The 25,991-nt window shown below is 41.6% G+C and overlaps 1 protein-coding gene across 5 annotated transcripts in view; it reads right to left on the bottom strand.

Annotated features, from left to right (window-relative positions):
* ptp4a3a (protein tyrosine phosphatase 4A3a) overlaps positions 1-25,991 on the bottom strand; it is a 45,754-nt gene continuing 19,763 nt past the window's right edge. For 3 of the 5 annotated variants that reach the window (XM_036565951.1, XM_036565953.1, XM_036565954.1), the window contains exons 2-6: positions 21,378-21,899; positions 17,827-17,919; positions 10,520-10,650; positions 2,593-2,667; positions 1-1,102 (exon numbers count right to left, since the gene is read on the bottom strand). In XM_036565951.1, coding sequence (XP_036421844.1) covers positions 985-1,102; positions 2,593-2,667; positions 10,520-10,650; positions 17,827-17,919; positions 21,378-21,482 — 522 coding nt within the window. In that variant the 5' untranslated portion in view covers positions 21,483-21,899 and the 3' untranslated portion in view covers positions 1-984. The remainder of the gene's footprint in view (positions 1,103-2,592; positions 2,668-10,519; positions 10,651-17,826; positions 17,920-21,377; positions 21,900-25,991) is intronic. The other 2 variants (XM_036565952.1, XM_036565955.1) reach the window with 1 other exon arrangement.

Genomic DNA, 25,991 nt, shown 5'->3' with positions numbered 1-25,991 from the left:
TTCATAAACAGCCTTTATTATCATTATCTCTATACAGCAGGAGGTACGTGGTGTTCAGAAGCAGAGAGAGGCGTCTTCGAATCCAGACACCAGTTCATGATGATCTCTCCAGCATAATTCAGCCACATAAGGCCTCTGGTGCGATATCAGATGTCCGCTGACCTGTGTGCACGTGGTAGGCAATATTGTATTATCAGTAACAAGGACATGCGCCTCTCGATCATGAACAGATTTCGGCTTTACATTTTTACATTAAAGTGACTCCTGGACTAACGATGTCCATTTAACAAAGAGTTTAACTGAGAAAGAGCATCAGCACATAAACAGCCCACGTGATAACAAGCGATTTCCATACTAAGTTCACAGAAGCCTTCATTTACTGCTCATAGACCGTTAAGTTTGAGGGCCTTGGCTTTCACTTAGCAGTTGCAAACATTTTCATGTCCAAAGAAATATGAGCCCTTCTTCAGCTCCTCTCAGTCCAGTTCTACCACTGCACGGGAAAAGCCTACAGTAAGCAACAGTGTCCGAGAAGGATAACAGGCCGAGAGGAGCCGTGGCCGAAACATCAGGACCTGAGTCTCCAGATGGAGTAAGAGACATGGAGAAAGAAAGAAAGAACGATAAAGCAGGAAAAATATATATACACACACAATTTTCCACAATTTCCACCCGGTTCACATCAGCTGGCTCAGTCTGGCCCACAACGATAAATTTGAGGCATTATTTTTGGGTCTCCTGGTGCATCTTACGGGAGGAAAGGATACCTTTGGTGCTGGTGAGGCACTGAGCCCTCTGGGGATCTCAGAAGGGCGTGGCAGTGTTTACTCCACGGTGGGAGTGATAAGTATTAGGCACCAGCTGGGATTTAACCACACCATATATCAAATCAGGTCCTGCTTTAACGGCACATCCGCAGTGGCGCAGTCCGAGACGTCCAGATCAGTTCAGGTCCGAAAGGCAGAGGTCGCTCGACATCAAGATTCACATCATGCAGCACTTGTTCTTGAAGATGTGCGGGTGCTTGTAGCGCAGTCTCTGTTTGGGCCGGTACTTCTCCAGGTAGGTCAGCTGTTTGCTGTTTATCGCCCCCCGTCGCTTCCTGTGAAACCGTGAACGAGACCAATCAGCACATCTGGTAGCAAAAACAGTCGCAGTTTCACCAAGAAAATGTTTTTCTAGTGTCAGTATCAAAGTAAGGGCCTGGTTGAAAAAATGTAGGTGGAGGAGGAGTCACATGTTTTCTTTTCAGGAAAAGAGTGAATCAATTTGACCTACATCAAGTTTGTTATGGATCATTTGATCAAAAATATAAAAACGCACGCACTAATTTAAGCACATTCTAAGTCAATAATCATAACAAGTCATAAGTCGTCAATGCTTATTAGCAATTTGTCTATAACCACAAACCACTACTAAAAACACTAAAAACTGAAAAATAATAATAATAATTCTAATTATAAACCAAGTTTAAAAGAGACAATAAAGAGGGAAAAGAAGAATTATTTAAGTTAAAGCCTTTGAGTGCATTTTAGTCGATGCTTATTAGCAATTTGAACACAAACCACTACTAAAAATACTAAAAACTGAAAAATAATAATGATTAGTAATAATAATAATTCTATTTATTAACAAAGGGTTTCACTGAGACAATAAAGAAGAAAAATTAGTAAGTTTATGTTAAAACCCTTGAGTGCATTTTAGTCTATGCTTATTAGCAACTTGTCTGTAAACAGAACTACTACTACTAAAAATACTGAAAACTAAAAAAACTATAAATAATGATAATAATAATAATAATAATAAAAGAGTTTAACAGACAATAAAGAAGGAAAAGAAGAATTATTAATAAAGTTTATGTTAAAGCCCTTGAGTGCATTTCAGTCGATGCTTATTAGCAGCTTGCCTGTAACCATAAAGCATTATTAGTAGTAGAAGTATAACTACATTGTGTATTTTAAGTAAACTTAGATTTAACGGTACTTATATGGGACTCTTATTGTGAAAGACCTGGCGATCCTGGAGAACATGAGTAAAGTTAGTTATACCTTACATACAGCCATACCACTCAGTGTAGGTCTGAACGGTTCCTCTTGCTGTTTTTTTCCTTTTAAAATCATAATTCGCTAATTTTATATAGTTCATGTTAGATAACCCGTCAGGGTGTTTGGTGAGTGAAGCAAATCTACCCGTCAGATGGAAACATTTAGCTGTGGTGGAGGAAAGATTTGGCTGGATTGAAGGATAAATTGTCAGTATGTGATGGGCTGTATGAGGCTGCCTCACAGGCTGGATAAACAGAAAAGTGGAATTTTTGAAAATCTGTGTTTAAAAGGAGCCAAAACAAAGGCTTCTTTTTCCACTACATGCATCCAGACTGCTCAACAGGGTGCCCCTGATCTAATTTTAGTCTCATGTACCACTGGACAGCACAGGGTCACCTAGCTCTGCAACTGAAAAGAGACATGATCCAACTGAGAGTGCATTTAAATCCACCTGATGCTGATTTGAGTGTAAACATGTGAGGTGCGGTTACAACCAGGCCTCGAGTGCTGCCTGCGTGAGACAATGGAGAGAAGGAGCAGCACGTACTGTCTGATGAACTGGATGGCGTCTTCATACTTCATCCCACTCTCAATCAGAGCCAAAGCCACCAACACCGGAGCCCTGTAGGGGGAAAAGCACACACTCTGAACTCTCTCTCAACACGTCCAGTTTGCTGACCAACATACAGTACTGTGCGCAAGTCAGAGACCACCCTTTATTTATTCCATTTCTAGTCACCTGTGCGTCCACCTCTTACCTTTATTACAGCTTCTAAATTTGACCGTGATGTTGGTGAGCTTGTAAGTTAGCTATTTTGCCAAGGATCAGATTTTACTGACTCATATTTAATCATACACTCTCAGACTCATACTAATGGCAAAAAATGTAAACAATGCTTTTGTCTTCTTTATTTAGGCATATATATATTATAATATACACCAATCAGGCATAACATTCTGACCACCTCCTTGTTTCTACACTCATTGTCCATTTTATCAGCTCCACTTACTTTATAGGAGCACTTTGTAGTTCTACAGTTACAGACTGTAGTCCATCTGTTTCTCTGCATACTTTGTTAGCCCCCTTTTACCCTGTTCTTCAGTGGTCAGGACCCCCATGGACCCTCACAGAGCAGGTACTATTTGGGTGGTGGATCATTCTCAGCATTGCAGTAACACTGACGTGGTGGTGGTGTGTTAGTGTGTGTTGTGTGGATCAGACACAGCAGTGCTGCTGGAGTTTTTAAACACTGTGTCCACTTACTGTCCACTGTCCACTCTGTTACCTTGTTGGTCCACCTTGTAGATGTAAAGTCAGAGACGATAGCTCATCTGCTGCTGCACAGTTTGTGTTGGTCACCCTCTAGTCCTTTATCAGTGGTCCCAGGATGCTGCCCTCAGGACGCTGTTGGCTGGATATTTTTGGTTGGTGGACTATTCTCAGTCCAGCAGTGACACTGAGGTGTTTAAAAACTCCAGCAGCACTGCTGTATCCGATCCACTCAGATCGGCGCAACACACACTAACACACCACCACCACGTCAGTGTTACTGCAGTGCTGAGAATGACCCACCACCCAAATAGTACCTGCTCTGTGAGGGTCCATGGGGGTCCTGACCACTGAAGAACAGGGTAAAAGGGGGCTAACAAAGTATGCAGAGAAACAGATGGACCACAGTCTGTAACTGTAGAACTACAAAGTGCACCTATACAGTAAGTGGAGCTGATAAAATGGACAATGAGCGTAGAAACAAGGAGGTGGTCAGAATGTTATGCCTAAATCAGTGTATTTACAAAATATATATTCTTTATTTAGCTTTCTATTAGGTTGCATACTGTGGTCCTATATGTATGTATATTTTGAGTCTAGTTGTGTTTATACTAAGCATTTAAAAGACACTAAATCAATGTGATTAAGTCTATTTTTTTTTAACAGGACCCTCAAAGTCAGTCACAAAATTTTCATATCAATTGAGTCGAGGACAAACCGACAGCTATGCTTGAGTGAACGAATGAGGAAGAGGGAAAGTGAGAGTGATTTGTCTACACATTAGGGATAAGTCAAAATTTTCAAATACATGGAGAAGACTGAGCTATTTTTGATTGGCAAATGAGCTTCTCTCTAACATTTTACATTCTCATAAGAACAATGAGATATCTGGACTCTATACTTCACCAGAGGGCAGTGAAGAGCCAAAGAAAGAAGCATAGAAAGACCACCGCAGCTGGCTAAAGGCTACAAGCACACCGAACGAGAAGCCCTGCGTTGTGCTGACAGAGGGTCTCTGGCGCCGGGTAACAAAGTACAGAGTGCAGCAGTAGCACATAGGAAGCATCACAGAAAAGCTCAGATAAACAACCTCAAGATCTTTTTACACCCTATTAAAACGTTCAACATCATTTAGTGAATTTATCACATTTGGTATTAGTTAAACTCTTCACGAGCTCGACAGAAGGTACGAGAGGAAATACAATGAGACTGAGCTAGTATTACTAACTGAGGTGAAAACAGACATCTGTCTGTTTATCTTGACTTTAGACGTTAGATGGATACATTTCTTGGTGTCAATTTCAAGCCATGTCACCTACTATGGATTTGTGGTCTGGGTTTAATACAGTACAATAACCGAGATGCTGAGTGATGTCACTGTCTACGACATTACTGCCCTGTTGTGGCTCCACAGCAGAATTAGATTAGATAAAATTTAAATAAAATAATCCTCCTTTACAGTAAAATAAAGCTCTGCTGATCGTTCAACACAGTTTAACAATAAATGATCTTAAATGCTGGTGTTAATGTAGCCTACAACCGCTAATTCACTAACTTTTGACTCTGAAGGTTGGCGCGCAGCTGGTCACCACAGCAACGCAGACAATCTCACCTAGCTTGAAGCTAACAAAACGGCAAAGAGAGAGATTTAAGACGAACATCGATAATTCGGAGATGAGCTGACTTATCTGCATTTATAATCACTCCAGCTGGTTTCCTGCTACGTTTAATCTGCAACAAGAAGCTGTCAAACACTAAAAAGTCCAGATGAGGGCAGCTTCTTGACAGCCAGCCTCTCATTTGAATTCTCCCATTCCACCTTAAAGTGGTGCAGCGGTTACATTCTCACCTCAGGCACCATTTAAGGTGGAACGGGAAAATTCGAACAAGAAGCTGGTGAATGAGGAGCGACTTCAGCCTCATAAAAAGTAGAACGTTGAGAGAAAATATTCTACTTTTGCAGAAAAGTCTCCTGCCAGAGAAGTGAGAAAATTGGCTATAGCTGAGCTAAAGCTTAAAGCAGAGCAAAGTGAGTCTTTATATTTTTAGTCTATACTAAGACATACTGAGACATATTTACAGCCAAAATGGTAAAATGTATCTTCAGTAAAATGGACGTAAAAGTGTTGTGGCTCCCAAGTTGGTTTGATTTTTGTTGAAAGGACAAAATGGCTCTTCTTAACATTTGGGTTGCCGACCCCTGGTCTATGGTCACTATCTCCGAAAGCGTCCGGTTGGCAGTAGCGTGTACCTTTAAGATTCCTTTGTTTGGGAGGGTGGTGGTGTTACATAAATACTAATGATGCCTTAAATGTCTTAAAACGTCAAATTTGACTGAAATGCACATCCCAAATACACAACACACATTATGTGGTATCAAATAAATGACCTGATTCACAGGACTGGTGCTTGGGAGAAGTACAAGTACATGGCTGTAGCTTTAAAACATTGCTGATTAAGTAACAGGACCTTACGTCCCTCATCCTTCTACACGAAGTGGAGCTAAGGGGTCACAGAGAGGACATTAAATCATATGTTTAGCTTTCCAATGCTCTTAAGATGGAGACAAGGGACAGCTTTCTAAGAATTGCAGTGAGGTTGGGCTTCTGAGAAGATTTCAAAACAGTAATTTTCCCCCACTAACCAAACTTCCCTGTCTAACATATACAGTTCATCACGCAGTAAGGCCCCCGCGCCCTTCTCAAGTGCTGAAGAAAGTGTTTGCCGTCTGAATTGGATGAAAATAAAGCCGAGCCAAGAAAACATTGGCGCTCTTTCAAGAGTCGAGGCCGATTCCCTGCGGGAGGAAAAGAAGTACGTCAGAGACGGGATTTTACCGCCCCGCAGACGAGAAGAGTACGGCTAGTCCTCCGCCCACCCTCGCGTCACTCCCTCCTTAACAGCAGATCTGTCTTTTGTTTCGGATGTGTCTGCGTATCCGTGCCAACAGAAAAGCACAAACGCATTACCTATAAAGATCTCTAAATACAGGCGCTGCCTTCGCTCCATATATAAACACGCTTGGAGCGAAACGTCTAGCACTTGGTGGAAACCATGTTCTTTGCTATTTCTGTTGATACTTTCAGGGATTTGAAAGCAAGAGAAGTTTATGAGCCTGGAAAGCTGTAAAGGGGGTGAATTGTGTGAACTTAAGACTTACCGGAATGTTCACTGAATATAGCGGATTACCCAAGACATGTTTGGCGTTAAACGCTTGCTTCTTGGGTTTTGGAGAAGGGATACGAGGCTAATGTAACAGACGTATGTGCAAAAGTTTTGGGCACCTCGGTCAACTGACCTGTTTAGTTGATTTTAAGTGAAAATAAGTGAACACATCCTCTACAGAGACACTTCTGCACACTTTAACCCACAATTACTGTTTATCTGAGTTTAACAGCTCTGTAGACGATGTGTTAACTTATTTTCAGTTAGAAAAATCAACAAAGCGTGTCATTTGACCAGGGGTGTTCAGACTTTTGCATATGACTGACATTTATTTGAGCTGGTAAGTGCAGCCGGGAATGGACGTGAGGATGGGTGGTTTCGCTTGATAACAGGTGGAGGTGGAGGGAGGTGGAGAAAAAAACCACGGTAGAAAATTACTGGTCATATGACTTTTGCCAATGATGTAACCAAACGGCGGACAAGTGTCACTACCCTTCGATTAGAGATTATAGACAAACAGGATTTTTGTCTTTTGAATGATATGACACAATGGATAGTGCTTAAAATGACAAGGAACTATAAATAATGAATTTTGCTTTGAAAAAAGGTCCAAAAGACTACATTTTAAGAGGAGTCAATACATGGCCAGAAACAACACCTGATGCCATCAGTGTTGCCCAGATTAACTTAGAGGAAACCAGTACTGGAAAGGGTAGAATTCCCAGTGGGCTGGTAGGCTTTGGGCTGGTTACTGTGAGCTTTGCTGACTGTAACCAAGTCTAGTCCAGCGGTCGGCAACCCAAATGTTAGAAAAAACCATTTTGTCCTTTTAACAAAAATCAAACCACCTGGTGAGCCACATCATTTCATGTCCATTTTACCATCTTGGCTGTAAATATGACTCAGTATGTGCTAATGTCCTAGTATAGGATAAAAATGATATAATATAAAACGTAGACTTACTCTGCTTTAAGTTTTAGCTCAGCTATAGCTGCTTTTCTCGTATCTCCGGCAGGAAACGTTTCCACAAAAGCGGAATAGTTTCTTGTGAAATTTCTCTTAACGTTCGTCTTTTTACGAGGCTGAAGTCGCTCCTCATTCACCAGCTTCTTGTTCGAATTTTCCCATTCCACCTTAAATGATGCCTGAGGCGCTAGAATGTAAGTGCTGCACCATTTAAAGTGGAACGGGAAAATTCGAATGAGAAGCTGGCGAACAAGAATCTGACTTCAGCCTCACGACTTTTTAGTGTTTGTCAGTTTCTCGTTGCAGATTAAACGTATCAGGAAACCAGCTGGAGTTAATATAAACACAAATCGGTCCATTCATCTCCAAATTATCGATGTTCGTCTTAAATCTTTCTCTTTGCTGTTTCGTTAGCTGCTAGCTAGGCGAGATTGTTACCTGCGTTGCTATGGTGACCAGCAGTCTGCGCTAATCTTCAGGGTTAAAGGGTGAATTAGCAGTTCTACATTAACTCCAGAGTTTAAGACCATTTATTGTTAAACTGTGTTGAACGATCAGCAGAGCTTTATTTTACTGTAAAGGAGGATTATTTTATTATTACCTACAAACCTAATTCTGCTGTGGAGCCACAACAGGGCAGTAAAAGAGCCAGCTTTTCAGAAAGTTGGAGCGTCAGTGTTGTCTCTTGCTCTGAAATCACTCCATCCCACGAACCACACAGTCCATTTTTCCCTACACTGACAACCTCTACGTGACATGAGTGACGCAGCATTGACTGCTACAGCTCACATACGATGACTGTTCATACACAGCATCTGCACTGTGGAGCTGCTCAGCCAATCTACATACTGGAAATTCACAACCAAGCATTAAAGACATCACACAGAGCCAGTACTCGCCTGTACAAGTGTTAGCATGTAACTGCTACGCTAAAAGGTGGAACGGAAATTTGAAGTCTCGAGAGATCAGCGTATCAAATTCAGAATCTGGAACAAGAACTGCAAAAAAACAAGCTGGCACTACAGCTGGGAAATGACTTATAATTATGTCATATCACAATGCTTTTCAGAGCATAGATTATATCAGTATTTAAAAACTGCATGATCACAAAGAGCATAATTAATCCTGCTTTATTGGATTTAGTGCAGCACAGCATGTGACGTTATTGTATCCATGGTGATTTTTTTTTAATGTGGGTCTACTTCATATCATATATCGTAAAAAAAAAAAACTTTCAGTATTGTAATATTATTTGTTATTATTGTTATTATATGGTCCACCTCTAGGTGGCATTGAGAAGACAAGAATGAAGAAGAAACTTAAGGAGGATGAGGACATATCTGAGCAGCTGGGAAGTGAGAAATGCTGACCTTAACTTGACTGTTATGATTATGTCTCATGCAAGATTTCACCAGTTTTTATTTTATCACTAGTGATCCACCTTGGTTCTCAATGTAGCGTAATTACACAATGATACTAATATTAATTATTATTATTATTATTATTATTATAATAGTGTAAGAAATGAAGTTATTACTGAGCTGAGGAAATGCTATGTCTGTGTGTGTCTGTGTGCGTCTGTGTAGATTTTGGGTGGGGTGGTCTGCATCATGTAACTCCTGGTCCCCCACTCCAGCGCTGGAGGCGACAGGATTTGATGTCGTCAGACAGGGCGATAAAGAACAAAACCATGGGGAAGACCAGATTCAGAGAAAGCCCCTTAAACCCACCCCGGATGCGGGCCAGACCTTAGCCTCGCGTCGAAGGTCATGGAAAGCGCGCGCTGGAGAGGGACAGTAAACACAAACGCTCATAAAAAAGCTACTTCCTGTTTTGTCTTCGGCCCTCACCCCAGTGCCTCTAATAACACTGCAGCAGCATCACAGCTGAGCAACTGCGCTGTGGGAGCTGCTGACTTTGGCCCAGCTTTCGGTGCACTGTCAGGGCTTCAAATGGGCATCTCCCACTGCCTGCTGGGACACATGGTACGAGGCCAAGGAGACTCATCTACATTGGCCACGGTCACTAGAGAAAATCAGCCTCCTGGGAGAAAAGAGGTTTATGTTCTATAGTGCACACAGTTCACATTCCTCTACAGCTTAAGCTTCCAGGCGCAGCAGAAGGGAGGCCGTTGCTTATGGGGCACCAGGCAGGTGTATATGTATGAACCCAGAGCCCTCTAAAGCACATCTCACATATCGATATTCACACGGTCAGCACGGCCAAGCCATACTGGCAGGTAGCCAGCATCTTCTGTAGCTCCATTTCTGTGGATTTATCTGAACTAGACCTTACAGCTCTCTTCTGTTTTTATTTTTAGTGATTGCTTAAGTTATGTCCTCTTCATATTAACGCTATCTTACATTTTCCTTGCATTTTATTTTCTTTCCTCCTGAACTCCACTTGTGACATTTGTGTGGTTTTAATTCTTTATCTGTTGCCTAGATAAAAACAAAAATCAAATCCAAAAGTGTTACATTGAAAGTAAGAGTCATCTGGCGGTTTAGCCCAATGAGTCGTGTATAATTATGCTGGTATTTGCACTTAAGCATTGATTTTTTCTCAGTAATACAGCAGAGTCATGTTACCAACACTAGCAATTGTGATGACAGATGTTATGTTTGATGTCAGGATGGCTACTAGAGTACACAGCAAAACATTAGCATGACATAAGCTGTCATGACATAAAACAATAATAAACTATGGCCTCTGTCATGACAATTACCAGTAATGGGAGCATGACACTGTTATATTACTGAACAAAGCTCATACTCAGATTGCGTATGAGCCCTGCCATGACAAGCTTATGGCATGGTAATGTCAGTGTTATCTAGTAGGGTTCAAGCAAAGCACTACCATAATATTCCATTATTATGCACTTATTGTTTGGCCAAAATAAAACTGTTGAACTTTTTTTCTAAAGTAAAAATATCTGAATTAAACTGTGGTGAAATCATGATGAACTGAACTGTTTCATAAAGAATCTTAACTGAAGGATTTGCACTCCTTCCTTACATAAAAGGATGAAATAATATCCAATAAACCACAAACAAACTAAACCACGCTGACTGACCTCCCGAGGCCGGCCACGCAGTGCACCGCCACGCAGCAGCCGGGCTCTTCCATGAAGCGTCTTCTCAGCAGGCTCAGCCAGTCGTCCACCACCTTAGACGGGGGAGGAGCGCCGTCATCAAACTGCCAGTCCTGTGGAGGGACACTGTGGTCAGCTTAGGGGTAACTGTGGTGATATGCTTCACACGTTTTAGGTGGGAAAACAGATTTTTCATTTTGAAAATCAACAAATTTGAACATCAACACAAGGGATGTACAATGAAATCGAAAACATTAATAACCATATCAACTGTTAACACCTTTAGAGGGCGACAGCGAGTAACATCGGTTTATTTGATGTTTGTAAATAATGACTTTAGAGGGCAGCAGTGAGTGACTTGTTTATTTGATGTTCGTTTACACCTTTAGAGGTCGACAGTAATGTTTATCTGATGTTTAATAACACCTTTAGAGGACAGCAGCAGGTAACGTTTGTTTATTTGATGTTTGTTTACACCTTTAGAGGACAATTACAAGTAATGTTTGTTTATTTGACGTTTGTTAACTCCTTTAGAGGGCAACGGTAAGTAATGATTATATGCTGTTTGTTTATTTGATGTTTGTTTACACCTTTAGAGGGCGACAGTGAGTAATGTTTATTTGATGTTTACACCTTTAGAGGGCGTCGGTGAGTCATTTTTGTTTATTTGATGTTTACACCTTTAGAGGGCAACGGTGAGTAATGTCTGTTTATTTGATGTTTGTTAATAACACCTTTAGAGGGCGACAGTGAGTAACGTCTGTTTATTTGATGTTTGTTAATAACACCCTTAGAGGGCGACGGTGAGTAACGTCTGTTTATTTGATGTTTGTTAATAACACCTTTAGAGGGCGACAGTGAGTAATGTCTGTTTATTTGATGTTTGTTAATAACACCTTTAGAGGGCGACAGTGAGTAACGTCTGTTTATTTGATGTTTAATAACACCTTTAGAGGGCGACGGTGAGTAACGTCTGTTTATTTGATGTTTAATAACACCTTTAGAGGGCGACGGTGAGTAACGTCTGTTTATTTGATGTTTAATAACACCTTTAGAGGGCGACAGTGAGTAACGTCTGTTTATTTGATGTTTGTTAATAACACCTTTAGAGGGCGACAGTGAGTAACGTCTGTTTATTTGATGTTTACACCTTTAGAGGGCGACGGTGAGTAACGTCTGTTTATTTGATGTTTAATAACACCTTTAGAGGGCGACGGTGAGTAACGTCTGTTTATTTGATGTTTAATAACACCTTTAGAGGGCGACAGTGAGTAATGTTTGTTTATTTGATGTTTGTTAACAACACCTTTAGAGGGCAGCAGTGAGTAACGTCTGTTTATTTGATGTTTAATAACACAGGCCTAGACGACAGTGTGTACTGCCTGTGTTTGGGGGTGTGCCCGTGTGCTTCTGTGACCTAAAGACGAGGAGAGGGGTCACTTCACAACAGCCTGGGGAAAACTGGGCCATCTATTCTGCTCACTTCCATCAGAACAGCACGTGGGGGCTTTGATGTAGCCCAGCTGCCACAGACAACGTGGCAGGTGTGGACTGACACACAGAGCAGCACGTCCACGTAGGCACGCAGAGATATGACACAGAAAGCCTGGGCAGAGGCACAGCTCTGATTACAGGGCTTACTCACAGGACAGAAACAGATAAGCAGGCATTCCAGTTACAGGCCAAAAGCCTGAGCACGGCGCTTCTATCACTGCACCGATGAGTGAAAGAAAAAACACAAGTGTTCAACACCACACCCACACAAAGCCCTCAGGACACAGCATTCGGCAACAGCAGGAGTCAGAGTGACACCTCTTCAGGACGAAGGCTGGGAGAAAAGGAGAAAAATAGATGCACATAGGGGAATAGATGATATCTAATATTTTCATGTCTGCTGAGGTTGATACATAAACATGTATACAATGCAGAAACTGACTACAGCTACTCAGAGGTACAGAGAACTGTAACATGTATTTCTATAGGGCTACTTAAGCAATAAGCTTTAGTACCTTAAACTCCCCTGACTCGTAATAACATCACTGTAACGTACGACCTTAAGTGGCTAACTGCTTTTATAAAACAGTGAAGGTAAAAATGATAAAATAGAATTTTTTTCTAATCAAAGCATAAGTTATTGTTAATAATAATAATCAAGAAACAAATCGATGTTGCCAGAAGAAAATCTCGTATCTCCAAAATGGTAACTTTACAGGAGAAGCAAAAAACCTACTTTATTTTCAATGTAAGTCAATGGAACCAGAATTTTCCCCAAGTCATTTTGGGCCGTTTCTTTTGGTCCATTCATCATGAAATTTACACACAATGTAAAGATTAACAGGTATTTTCAAAATTATAAACTAAAAAACAACAAAAATGGAGATAATTATTTCACCAAAAACTCCAGCAGCACTGCTGTGTCTGATCCACTCAGACCAGCACAACACACACTAACACACCACCACCATGTCAGTGTTACTGCAGTGCTGAGAATGACCCACCACCCAAATAGTACCTGCTCTGTGAGGGTCCATGGGGGCCCTGCCCACTGAAGAACAGGGTAAAAGGGGGCTAACAAAGTATCAGAGAAACAGATGGACTACAGTCTGTAACTGTAGAACTACAAAGTGCACCTATATAGTAAGTGGAGCTGATAAAATGGACAATGAGCGTAGAAACAAGGAGGTGGTCAGAATGTTATGCCTGATCGGTGTAATTATGAACATACCAGAATATAACAGTGTTTAATGCAGAAACAAGAAGCGATTTCCAGTCTTATTTAGCACCAAGCCAGTATGTCCCTTTTCCCACTTTGGGGATGCATCTCAAATGGCTCCCTGCTCCCTACTTAGTGCACTATGTAGAAATTGAAATACAGGCTCCTGTGCCTAAACAGTACATAATATATCTAACAAACAGTTCTTTGGGACTCAGCCACATGTGCACAAACCCGTACTGGACAAAACAATGCACTGAGTGGAAACGGCAAAATGGAAGCTCCAGTGATGTAACGCTCAAAGTAGGCTGTGCCCTACTTTGTGAATTAGGGAGTAGAGATAGGGAGATCTCTTTTCATACAGAAAAACAAAGAAAGCAAGCACATAATCAGGGTTATTAAAGGCTCTGAATGAAGCACAGTGCGATCAAGCAGCTCATTAAATCAGACAGGTATTCAGCTCTAAAGAACAGACGCAATCCTCTCTACATTTGCTCCCTAAACACACGCACGCACCAAGCGCTGCTGATTGTCCCCATGAGGGCTGCGTTCACCAGCAACCGATGTGCTGAACTGCTCCTGTCTCAGGAGTGCTAGCTCTCAGTGGAGACAGGTACACATACAGTCTAGATGACAATGTGCCCCGAAAACATGCTCACGTGTCTCACACATACAACAATAAACAGAACCCCACCCCCACACAAAACCAATTCAAGACCCCTTTCTACAGTGAACACAACATTTCAAGGCAGCTACTATGCTACATACTTGTGTCCATTTTCATAGACAACAGTATATCACAGAGGTGTAGCTATGGGGGGGTGATGCACCAAAACGAAAACCCTTGGCCCAAAGTGAAACCCAACTTGAGGAAAACAAGAAACAAACATAAAACCTAAAAATATTACATAAAATAAACACATAAAACAGAGCAAACTGTGCTGCTGTGTTCTGTGCATTCCACAACATGTTATAAGTGAAATCAAACCTGTAATGGAGTTCTTGGCTGTTGTAGCTCTTAACAACCGGCAATAAAGACAGATCATAAATCTCCTGTGTTCCTTGTATAAACGGTGAAAAAGTTCCCCAGGGTCGGCATTTTCACTGCTGATCTGCTGCCACTCAATATTAAAGAGTAAAAGGAATAAACAACACTTTTAATTAAAGCCGCACTATGTAAGTTTGGTGGATTTGGAGACCTCTCTGGCGGAAATGTGTAACTGCACACAATATGTGGAAGAACATTTCATAGCATGGGTTGTGCTTCGGCCCCGTTCCCCGAGCGGATGAGTCTGATGAACGAAAGAGAATTTAAAGAGAACTCGGTCAAAATTTGATGAAGGACACATCTTATTATCTACCGTCATCATCAGATCTTCATCAGTATAATGCTGACTTTGCATTTGAGACCTAAACATCAAGCTGGACCTCCTTTTTGTGCCATTAATATGTAACGACGTGGACCCAAAAAACTCCCAACTCGACGACTCTGATTCTTAAATGATTTCAGGCTTTACACTGCGGCTAACAGCAGCACACACTCACCATATTTTAGCTCGTTTCCGTTCTCCTGACTCAGTAATGACAATTATTTCAGTTTTGACAAAACAGTCTTACACACAGCAGCTTAAGTTCTCATTTTCATTACCATCAAAACCATTTGTAAAGTCTTTTTGACTCTTTGCTACAGATCTACTTACAATTTGATCAAAATTTCTTGCTGTTTTTCTCTTTTGGCCGCAAACCAAAAGAACTATTTTTGACCAAAATCTTTGGTAGCTTAAATTTTAATGTCTCCCCAGAAAATGCTATGAATTGTAAGGTGGTAATGGGCAACGCCGTAAAGCCTGTTCATCTTTAAGATATTTTTCTACCTTAATTAAATAAAGCTCTCCTTAGATCACCTTACAGTTTTCAGTATACGCCCTGGCAGAGCTGCATGCTGCCGTTGCCGAGGTCCTCTTATTTTATGTTTCTTTCCAATGGCAACATGTAAGCAGTATTAGCTTGCTCCACTGAACTTAGCTGAGCTGTGCTTGGCGAGTAGCAGTACGTGACCATCAAGAACATGGTCACCGTTGACCTTTCTCTCTAAATATGTACTCCGAGTGCTGCGAAAGGTAAGACTATATACTATAAAATACCGAACACCCCACCTTTACATCATCAAAAATGACCATTTCCTGTAAGCTGTGTAAAACTGCACTCACCTTTGACAGCAGCGCAACTGTCATGTGTGAGGATCCAGAGAAACACATTGGCGGTAGAAAATGCCGAGAGCTCAGCAAGGTGAGTAAACCGCAGTAAAACTGTAGTCAAAGGCTAAAAACAGTGATCTGCTTCTTCAAGCTCTGTTTTGGTTTAGTAAAATAAACGGCGCTGGTTGAAGAAATGAGCCGTGTTTCCATGTAAACGGCAGAGCTAAGCTATACTTATTCTAGTACTGTACTTACTGGTTGTGTGCTAATGCACCTAGACCTGCTCGTCGCCACGGAAACAGATATTTTAAAGTTTTGGCCTCCCGCCTGCACAAAAACAGTGTTTTGGGTCACTGAAAATGGAGCTTTAGATGGAGATTTAAAAACTGTGATGGATGGATTTTTTGAAGATGTTGACGTCACACAGCACTGTTGTGCATTTAGTATTAATTATGGTAACTGCTGGGTAATTTTCAAACAATTTAGCTATAGTTTTAGAACAGATTTAGCTATTTAGTTTCACCGATACCATATTTGTATCAGCCCTGATAGTGCCTCTTAAATACTGCATTGCAGAGAACGCCAATAACAGGAAGCAACTGCTGATGCTTGCATGCCGGCAGATGGAACTTAACTGAAGCAACCAACATGGCGGCAGGGTGAGATTATTTCACGCTTGAGACAAGCAGCACTAAAAATATGCAAAACCTGTCGGAGCAGCATTTCAAGTGACCAGCAAATGATTTTAATACATCACCCTTAATTAAGCTATTAAATGTCTACCATTCTAAAAAGCACAGCAGATTTTCACAGCTCTGAAAACATTCAAATGTGAAGTTATCCAATCAATAAGTGCCATTCACAGGGTCCGGATCAGGCACTCAGTATCAGCAGATATTTCAGGATCAGGTTTTGGTTTCTGAAGGGAAAAAGTGGTACTGGTGCATCACTAGCTGTGAGTCTTTTACGAAACAAATAATTATTATTCGGATTATGAATCGCTCATTTACCAAATAACTTAAGCCTCCATCAGCTTTTAAATTTAGCTTGAGGTTGTTTTATGCATTTGCTAACTAACATTCCTGCTAATACAGCACTGCTGTGTCTGATCCACTCGCACCAGCACAACACACACTAACACACCACCACCACCACGTCAGTGTTACTGCAGTGCTGAGAATGATCCACCACCCAAATAGTACCTGCTCTGTGAGGGTCCATGGGGGTCCGGACCACTGAAGAACAGGGTAAAAGGGGGCTAACAAAGTATGCAGAGAAACAGATGGACTACAGTCTGTAACTGTAGAACTACAAAGTGCACCTATATAGTAAGTGGAGCTGATCAAATGGACAATGAGCGTAGAAACAAGGAGGTGGTCATCATGTTATGCCTGATTGGTGTAATTATGAACATACCAGAATATAACAGTGTTTAATGCAGAAACAAGAAGCGATTTCCAGTCTTATTTAGCACCAAGCCAGTATGTCCCTTTTCCCACTTTGGGGATGCATCTCAAATGGCTCCCTGCTCCCTACTTAGTGCACTATGTAGAAACTGAAATACAGGCTCCTGTGCCTAAACAGTACATAATATATCTAACAAACAGTTCTTTGGGACTCAGCCACATGTGCACAAACCCGTACTGGACAAAACAATGCATAATGTTATGCCTGATTGGTGTATTAGAAATGACTTAACAACCCGACAAGCTTTGAGAAAAACAACCAAACGTGTGAGCTCCTGCTTTGGTGGAGTGAAAACCCTCAGAGCTCCAAGGCTAAATCTAAAGAAGCAATCTTCAGACACCAACGTGTCTTGGCTGATTTTCCACCTCCCCCCGAATGTAGTCAATTATGTAACTTAGATTTGTGGCCAAACGTATTAAATAAATATACAGATACTGATTTTGACTGGGTGCTTTACATCTATCCTAAGGAGAGGAAAGAGGGACGGTGGTACGTTACAGCACCGTCCATGTGTCCTTCAGCTTCACAGAAGGCAGCAAAGTCTGGACTTGTGCAACAGCCTGTCTTCAATCTCTCTTTTCTGCACAGCCCCACTGTGAGAAAGTCAGAGAAAAGAAGAACAAGAAAAAAAAAGGGACGGAGGAGGGGGCTGCTGAAGTGGAGGCCACACGGACGGACCAGGCAATGCTGCTTCCATGGCAACAGAGAAACGTTGACGTTAGTAATAAGAAACACGTGTAGAAGCTTGAAGGAGAACAGCCCTGTATTACAAAGACAGCGCGTGTACGTAAAACACGGGGTACGTGAGGTCTGTGCCTGTTTGATAACAGTTGCAGAGCTCATTGTGGACTCTCTGTTCCCATCTCTCTCTGGTGGAGAGAGGTGTGAATAGTGTGACAGCACATACTCACCACCACAGTGATGCCAGCCTTCTCCAGCGAGGTTTTATCATAGGTCACCTCACATACGCGCACCACCGTTGTGGCTCCGTACTTCTTAAGGTCCTACGATAGAATGAAAAGGAGCAAAGGAGAAAATCAGACTTAAATGCATACATCCGAATGTAAAGGCTCATGGCTATGTTCTACACGTACACTGGTGTTGTCAAAAAAAATATCAGAAAAGATATGGTGTAAAAGATATATCTCAGTACATATCGATTCGGAAACTTTGAATTATTCAGATATTTTGAAAATTTGGTGGACTTCCCCTTAAAGCCTATTTATCCCAGCAGCGGAAATCGAGAGTCAAACTTGACTCCAGGAAACCCAGAATGGAACGAAAACAAACACCTGTTTAAAAATCAACTGTTTATCAGACAAAAAATTACATTTTTGACCGAAAGCATTGAACATTTATGTATTTGCAAGTTAACAGCTATTAGGTCAAACTAGTGCTGCCCCGATAACGATACTGTATCAGTATCGGCCCTGATAACGACACTGTATCAGTATCGGCCCTGATAACGATACTGTATCAGTATCGGCCCTGATAACGATACTGTATCAGTATCGATGCCGATACTGCGTTTAAGTATGACCGATACTGCGCAGCAATTTCTGACAAGCAGTGGTAAAAACGCTCATGGCAGAATCTGTAACGGCAGTTTTTGGCATTAAAAACATGCTAACGGAGCCGCTGAGCTGCTTCTCTCAGTAATCGCTCGCCTGCCACTGTGTGGTCACTTACAGTCCAAGTTAATGTTATTAAGAGAGCCGAAAGAACCGCCGGACTCTCGGCATAATGCAAGCATTTAGCCCCTAATTTAGCCTTTAGCATAGCAGCCGCTAGCCGGGCCTGTGCCTCCAGCAGCCCCACCTGCGGTGCGCGTCCATCGGTCAGCTGTATCACTTAGCAGCGGGGTCTCATGGCCCATCGCTTCAGCCAAGCCAGAAAAAACACTGAAGAACGACGATTTTTTACTGAACTGACGCTCAGAAACGCAGCACGAGTGAACAAGACGCACATATGAGCCAAACGACTCGAGCAGTTTGGATGTGAAACAACTTTTAGCTCCGTTTTCGAGCCAGAGAAGCTGCTGTGTGCTGCTGTGTAAACACCCCAGGTTTCTCTGTTTACTGTTCAGCTCTGTTTTAAACTGTTCTGGACAATTAAGATATTTTACATTAACTTAAGTTGTTATACATGCTTCTTACTTCTAATTATATAATAGTAAATACTAAATACATACAGTAACTAAACAAGTTTTCTTAAGCATCTAATAAATATAATCCAACCAGTAAATGCCATCTAGCCATGCTGTGTGTTACTTGTGATGCCTATCGTAGATACAAAAATAAAATATTTTAACAATGTAACTGTAGAAATATCAGGACTTATATATGAGTTAGGTTAGATAGAGTTAGTATCGGTATCGGTACTCAGTATCGGCCGATACTAAAGGATCAGGTATCGGAAGAGAAAAAGTGGTATCGGTGCATCTCTAGGTCAAACATTAAACATTCCAAGTCAAAACTGTTGTTAAAAGCAGATATTGAAGCTCTTTTGGCCCCAAATGTGGTTTAAACACCTAAAAGGTTTGAGTGCTGATGAGTCCTGACAACAGCGAGATAAAAAGAGTGATCCTCGGCTTCAATCCGAACCCAGCACTGTCACTAATATTTACATGTGATACTGTTCCCCAATAAATAAGCCTGATTAGGATTCTGTTAGTCACTGCAAACTGACAAAGGAAACACGCTCATTTATATTAAAGACGTTCGGTAAAGATCCGCACGTCACATCATACTGTAATATAACAACGTAATTCGGAGAGAAAGATGCTTCAGGCTGAGAAAGGGAAGCCCATCAGGCCTGAAGACGGTTCCTTTCCGATACCGCATGCGCTGCCCATGTGTCAGCAGGGGCAGAAGCCCAAACGCACGCTGCCTCCATCTTCTCTGCCATGTGACAGCAGTCCAGGGACGGGTTTCCGTGGCAACGGGGGCTTTGTGGATGCAGCGTTATGTGCACTCTTTCTCAGGCAGATAAGAACGAGTGGGCTCTGACGGTTTTCTTAAGATAGAGCATGTGAACCGAGTCGACATGCGCTGCCAAAGGATATTTCTGCGTGTGTTTATGTGTATATGTACGCGTGTGTGTGTGTGTGTGTGTGTGTGTGTGTGTGTGTGTGTGTGTGTGTGTACACACATGAAAACGGAGATTAATTTAAAGCAGAATGAAAGATGAGGGCACTGAAAGAGCGTGAAAGTAGAGGTCAGTGATTTATCATAATATTGTCCAGAAAGCGACAAAAGATGACACCCCTCCACTCTGTTTGTTAAAATAATAATAATAATAATAATAATAATAAAAAACAGGAGCAATAAAGGAAGATTATTTCACATCAAAGTAATCTGCACCAACAATCTCAACAGTTGTGTAAGCAGTAGTGGGCAGTATGGGCAAAAATTTAGATCAAGGCATAATTAAAATTTCAGTTTCGGTATATATATCACAGTATTTATTTTCTTTAAATAAAACCATTTAAAGTGCTTAAGTAAACATTTTTGTAACAGCAGCTTATTATTCTGGGATGCCCCTTCACTTTTAAATAAGATCCATTTTCAACAACCAAAATCAGAAATATTTTTATTGTGCAAAATAGTAAAAATGTCAGTTTTGTTGCAGACCCAGCAAAAATTTCACATTTGAATTTCTACAGGCTAAAACTGGCTTCTTGCTCGGTAGCTTTTTTTCCGTTGTAGAGTGTACGGGACACACATCCCTCCAACCATCAGACACTGGAATTTGGAAAATATTTACGTCATTTACGCTTCGGCACCAGTTGCAGTTGTGGATTCTTACTAGTTGTGGCTTGTTGCATGAACAAACCCCATTTACAGTGAATGAACCAAACATTTTTAAACCTGATACAGCTTGTTTTACTCTGTTTTCTTAAAACTACACCAAAAGGAATCTTACATAGTGCACTTCTAAAAAAAAAAAACGTAGTTGACAACTAAATCTGAGATTTGGATTAAGCAGAAAATGTAAAACCAACTTCTAAGACTGAACTTTGGAGGGGTGTCTGCAGATTTCTTTGAAAAACTGAAAGTGAGCCTCCTGAAACGAATGGATGCTGTAATAAAAGTAAAGAGTGGACAGACTGAATGCTGAAAAATAAAGTTACATTTACTTGCTGAACCTTCTGAGTAAAATTCTGTTAAATATATTCCGTTTTCTGCCTTTTTTCCGGACCAAGAAAAATGAATAACTTGGCTGTTTTTCCTGAAAATTAAATAAATGAAAGAATGGTCTCTGACCAGGGCCATGGCCAGCATTTTTGGGCTATCCATGATACAGTAATTTCCATATCATGGTGCATCATCACCCTGGTGTTCAATTTTACAGTGGTGTACCTCCCAAGCCCCAGCCGAAAGAGAAGAGTGAGACAGAACGGGATTATGGGAAGAGAAGGAGAATGGGCTGAAAGCAATAAAGCCAAAGTGAAAGCTGTTACCTCTATGAAGCTGCTGAGGGTGGAGTTGGTGGGATTGTGAGTGATCAGGAATCTCATGTTCTTGTAGCGAACCTCTACAGGAGCCGGCCTGTTCATCCGGGCCATACTGCCTCTTCCGAAAGTCCAAACTTCAGGAGAAACTTTAAGCACTGCAAGTGATGAAATGGACTCTCCAGCTCCCCACCAGGGTCCGCCTTTGCTGGTGCGTATTTCAGTCCTTTTTTATTTTAAAATCAAAATAAAAGAAGACAAGGACACTCAGCGTCCTTGAGTCCTATCCCTTTGGCCGAACAAGCCTCTATGATGGCTTCCTTTTGCAAGGAATACCAAAAGAATCACCCCATTAGCTGCTGAGAGTGCACGTTGGTTGCGCTGGGATCACAGATAGTAGCGCCTCACAGCATCCAGAGATCAGCGCAGGGCATCCTTCCCTGGTTCAAATTTGGAAATGTTGTGCGTGGCAGTAATCTCCAGCCCTCTGCAGGAACGCCATGAAGTACAGTACTACAGGAACACGAGCTGCTGGAAGGCAGAAAGAGAGAGAAGGATGTCATTCTTGACTGAAACGTTAACATAATTTGGTCATTATGAAGGAGCGAGCCTTTGGGGTTCAGCTGATGCTTTCAGAGCCAGAGAATGACCTACATAAACTTCAGTATTCACCGTATACGACGTTTACATATATATAATATTTTATTATTATATCACTGTTGTCGGAACAAAACCTCGTATCTCCAAAATGGTAACTTTACAGGAAAAGGAAAAAACATGGTTTACTTTTAATGTAAGTCAGTGGAACCAGACACAATGTAAAGAGCAACAAGCATTTTCAAATTATGTCAAAACCTGAAAACCAACGAACATGGAGATATTATACATACATATATACACTGATCAGGCATAACATCCATTTTATCAGCTCCACTTACTATATAGGTGCACTTTGTAGTTCTACAGTTACAGACTGTAGTCCATCTGTTTCTCTGCATACTTTGTTAGCCCCCTTTTACCCTGTTCTTCAGTGGTCAGGACCCCCATGGACCCTCACAGAGCAGGTACTATTTGGGTGGTGGGTCATTCTCAGCACTGCAGGAACACTGACGTGGTGGCGGTGTGTTAGTGTGTGTTGCGCTGGTGCGAGCTGATCAGACACAGCAGTCCTGCTGGATTTTTTAAACACCTCAGTGTCGCTGCTGGACTGAGAATTGTCCACCAACCAAAAGCCAACAGCGTCCTGTGACCACTGATGAAGGACTAGAGGATGACCGGATTGTCTGTTAAAACGCTTTTGAAAATGTAAGAGATGATGAAATGCTTCGCATGCATTTCTAGAGAGGCTGAATAACAGGTTTACCCTTCTTGTAACCCACCTCAGTCTCCTCTGGGAGTAGTACTGTCATGCAAATGTGTCACATGACTACTGGTAATTATTTTAAAAATAGTTAAAATTAGAGCATTCAGCCTTAATTCCTTCCTCTCAGCTTCTGAAAAGAATAGCTATGCAACTAAACCCTGTATTTTGCTCCATCTCAACTTCAACCTGCCCCCCAAAAAGACGTCTCCGCATCATCGCCGGTTTGTTTTTGTGTATGTGAAAAAACAAAACTGCGATCTGCTGACTGCTGCGTTAACTAGAGAAGAACACAGAGGGCTAAACATAGGCCAACCGCCCTCATGCATATAAACAGCTTTTTCACAGAAATCTAGCTGTAAATCAGTGAAACAATGGCAGCTGCTCTTGGGACTACACCATCATGAGACGGATGAAGAGACTCTTAATGAGGTCCTCTGGGGAAGGATAACCACCTACACTTTGAAGAAAGCTTTAGGGCTGAACGTTTAGTAAAGGGACACAGTTCACTTCTCTAGCTGGGCAGACCCATCAGGAACATCACACAAGGCTCAAGTGGGAAGAAATGGATGGATTAAGGCTGCACGATAATAAATGATCACAATTATTGTGTCCAATAAACAGAAGAGTCTACAACACCTTTGGTGTCCAAAAAAACAAAAACATGCATCTCCATTTTCTCCAATTTTCACTTTTGTATATAATACAAGCATGGCAGACGTCCTTTATATCGTGTGAAATGTTCATGATGCCTGGGTCAACAGAAGCGTCCTAAAATAGCTTGGAATAAAACCTTTTTACATTAACTTGCATTAAAAGTCCTGTAAAGTTACTATTTTAGAGATACTTGTCCAGGCCATTTGACTAATTTCAACACATGGCCCTTTTACTGCCCTGTTGTGGCTCCACAGCAGAATTAGATTAGTATGTAAAAATAAAATAATCCTCCTTTACAGTAAAATAAAGCTCTGCTGGTCGTTCAACACAGTTTAACAATAAATGGTCTTAAACTCTGGAGTTAATGTAGAACTGCTGATTCACCCTTTAACCCTGACGATCAGCGCAGACTGCTGGTCACCATAGCAACACAGACAACATAAATAGTTGCAAAGCTGAAGTCAGCCTCTCGTTTAAATTCTCCCGTTCCACCTTAAAATGGTGCAGCAGTTACATTCAGGCACCTCAGGCACCAGTTAAGGCGGAACGGGAAAATTCGAAAAAGAAGCTGGCGAATGAGAAGCGACTTCAGCCTCGCAAAAAGTCAAACGTTTAGAGACATTTTACAAGAAACTGTTTAACTTTTGTGGAAAAGTTTCCTGCCGGAGATGCGAGAAAAGTGGCTAAAGCTGAGCTAAAGCTTAAAGCAGAGCAAAGTAAGTCTGTGTTTTTGTTTATATTTTTAGCAAACACAGATATTTTTACAGCCAAGAAGGTAAAATGTACATAAAATGTTGTGGCTCCCAAGGTGGTTTGATTTTTGTTGAAAGGACAAAATGGCTCTTCTTAACATTTGGGTTGCGACCTCTGCTCAATACTTTACTTGCATGTCCAAGGTGTTTTATTTATATATATATATATATATATATATATATATATATATATATATATATATATATATATATATATATATATATATATATATATCTTGTTTTTTTTTTCCCCTTTTGAACTTTGCTGGATATTTAATTCAACATTAAATTTTATTATCATAAAATACCATTTTTCCTCTTTACGCTGTGTTTCTTGGGACTTTAAATCATGCAGCCAGAAGTCCTGGATTGTGCATTAAACACACGACACAAGAGGCAACGCAAAACAAACAGGCGAGCGTTTATCACCCTGTGGTGTCTGCAGGGGACGGGGCAGCACTCTGAGGCACTGCACTTGCTGATCCTCAGCAGAGGGAGGTTAATTGGGTTAATTGCTTTGCTTTCTGTTCACAGGGGTCACAGCCATTCGCTGCAAACACAGATGCACACTTGCTGGGATCAGAAAAACAAACAGCCGAGGTTTCTGTCCGAACTCCTCCTGAGCTGAGCACGGAGTTTTCTGTCCGAACTCCTCCTGAGCTTCGGACTGACCGCTGCTGAAACTTGCGCTGCATGTCTTCTTCCACCGAACAATTACCCGGCTTTTTCCCATAAGAGTGAAATAACAAGTAAATATTTGCACTGACGATTTTAAGAGCTGCTGTGGGCATCTGGGACTTTTGGATGACAGTACTTAAAAATAAACCACAGGGAGAAAAAAAGAGAACAGAAAAGAGAGAGAGAGAGAGAGAGAGAGAGAGAGAGAGAGAGAGAGAGAGAGAGAGAGAGAGAGAGAGAGAGAGAGAGGGGCAATAAAGTTTAATTGACAGCAAAGAGGGAAAAGATGGATTTCTCAAGGATTGGGGGGCCTCGTTAGGGGCTCGATGCTGGCTGGTTCAGTTCCGCTGCTATATGGAATCAGACAGGCTAAAAAGGAAAAGTAGACCCTTGAGACCACCTGCATAGTGAAGCCCACCCAACCCTCCAATTTCCCACCCTCCCTAGAGTCCCCTTCGTGCTTACACGTGACTCCCTAATCACGCTGAGATGGTCCATAAAAGCATACAGAGCGAGCTCACAAACAGAGCTGAGTGATGCATCATATATTCGCCATTTATTTGATAATTTTTTGGTGATGCATCGTGAACATCATAGTGATGTTAATGAGCAATTTATGGGTGCAGCTGAGTTTCCTGAAAACCATGCAGACAGCTGCAATCGATCCATGATCAGCGTTTGGCTTGAGCTCAATAATAGCATCAAACAAGATGGGCGGTTTAACTGAAAACACGCTGTAGTCCATCTGTTTCTCTGATACTTTGTTAGCCCCCTTTTACCCTGTTCTTCAGTGGTCAGGACCCCCATGGACCCTCACAGAGCAGGTACTATTTGGGTGGTGGATCATTCTCAGCACTGCAGTAACACTGACGTGGTGGTGGTGGTGGTGTGTTAGTGTGTGTCGTGCTGGTACGAGTGGATCAGACACAGTTTTTAGAACACCTCAGTGTCGCTGCTGGACTGAGAATAGTCCACCAACCAAAAATATCCAGCCAACAGCGTCCTGTGGGCAGCGTCCTGTGACCACTGATGAAAGACTAGAGGATGACCAACACAAACTGTGCAGCAGCAGATGAGCTATCGTCTCTGACTTTACATCTACAAGGTGGACTGACAAGGCAGGAGTGTCTAATAGAGTGGACAGTGAGTGGACACAGTGTTTAAAAACTCCAGCAG

This window comes from Colossoma macropomum, unplaced genomic scaffold (assembly GCF_904425465.1).
Source record: "Colossoma macropomum unplaced genomic scaffold, Colossoma_macropomum, whole genome shotgun sequence".
Lineage (NCBI taxonomy): Eukaryota > Metazoa > Chordata > Actinopteri > Characiformes > Serrasalmidae > Colossoma > Colossoma macropomum.
Note: the sequence above shows the minus strand (reverse complement) of the source record. Positions and strands in the feature narration are given on the sequence as shown.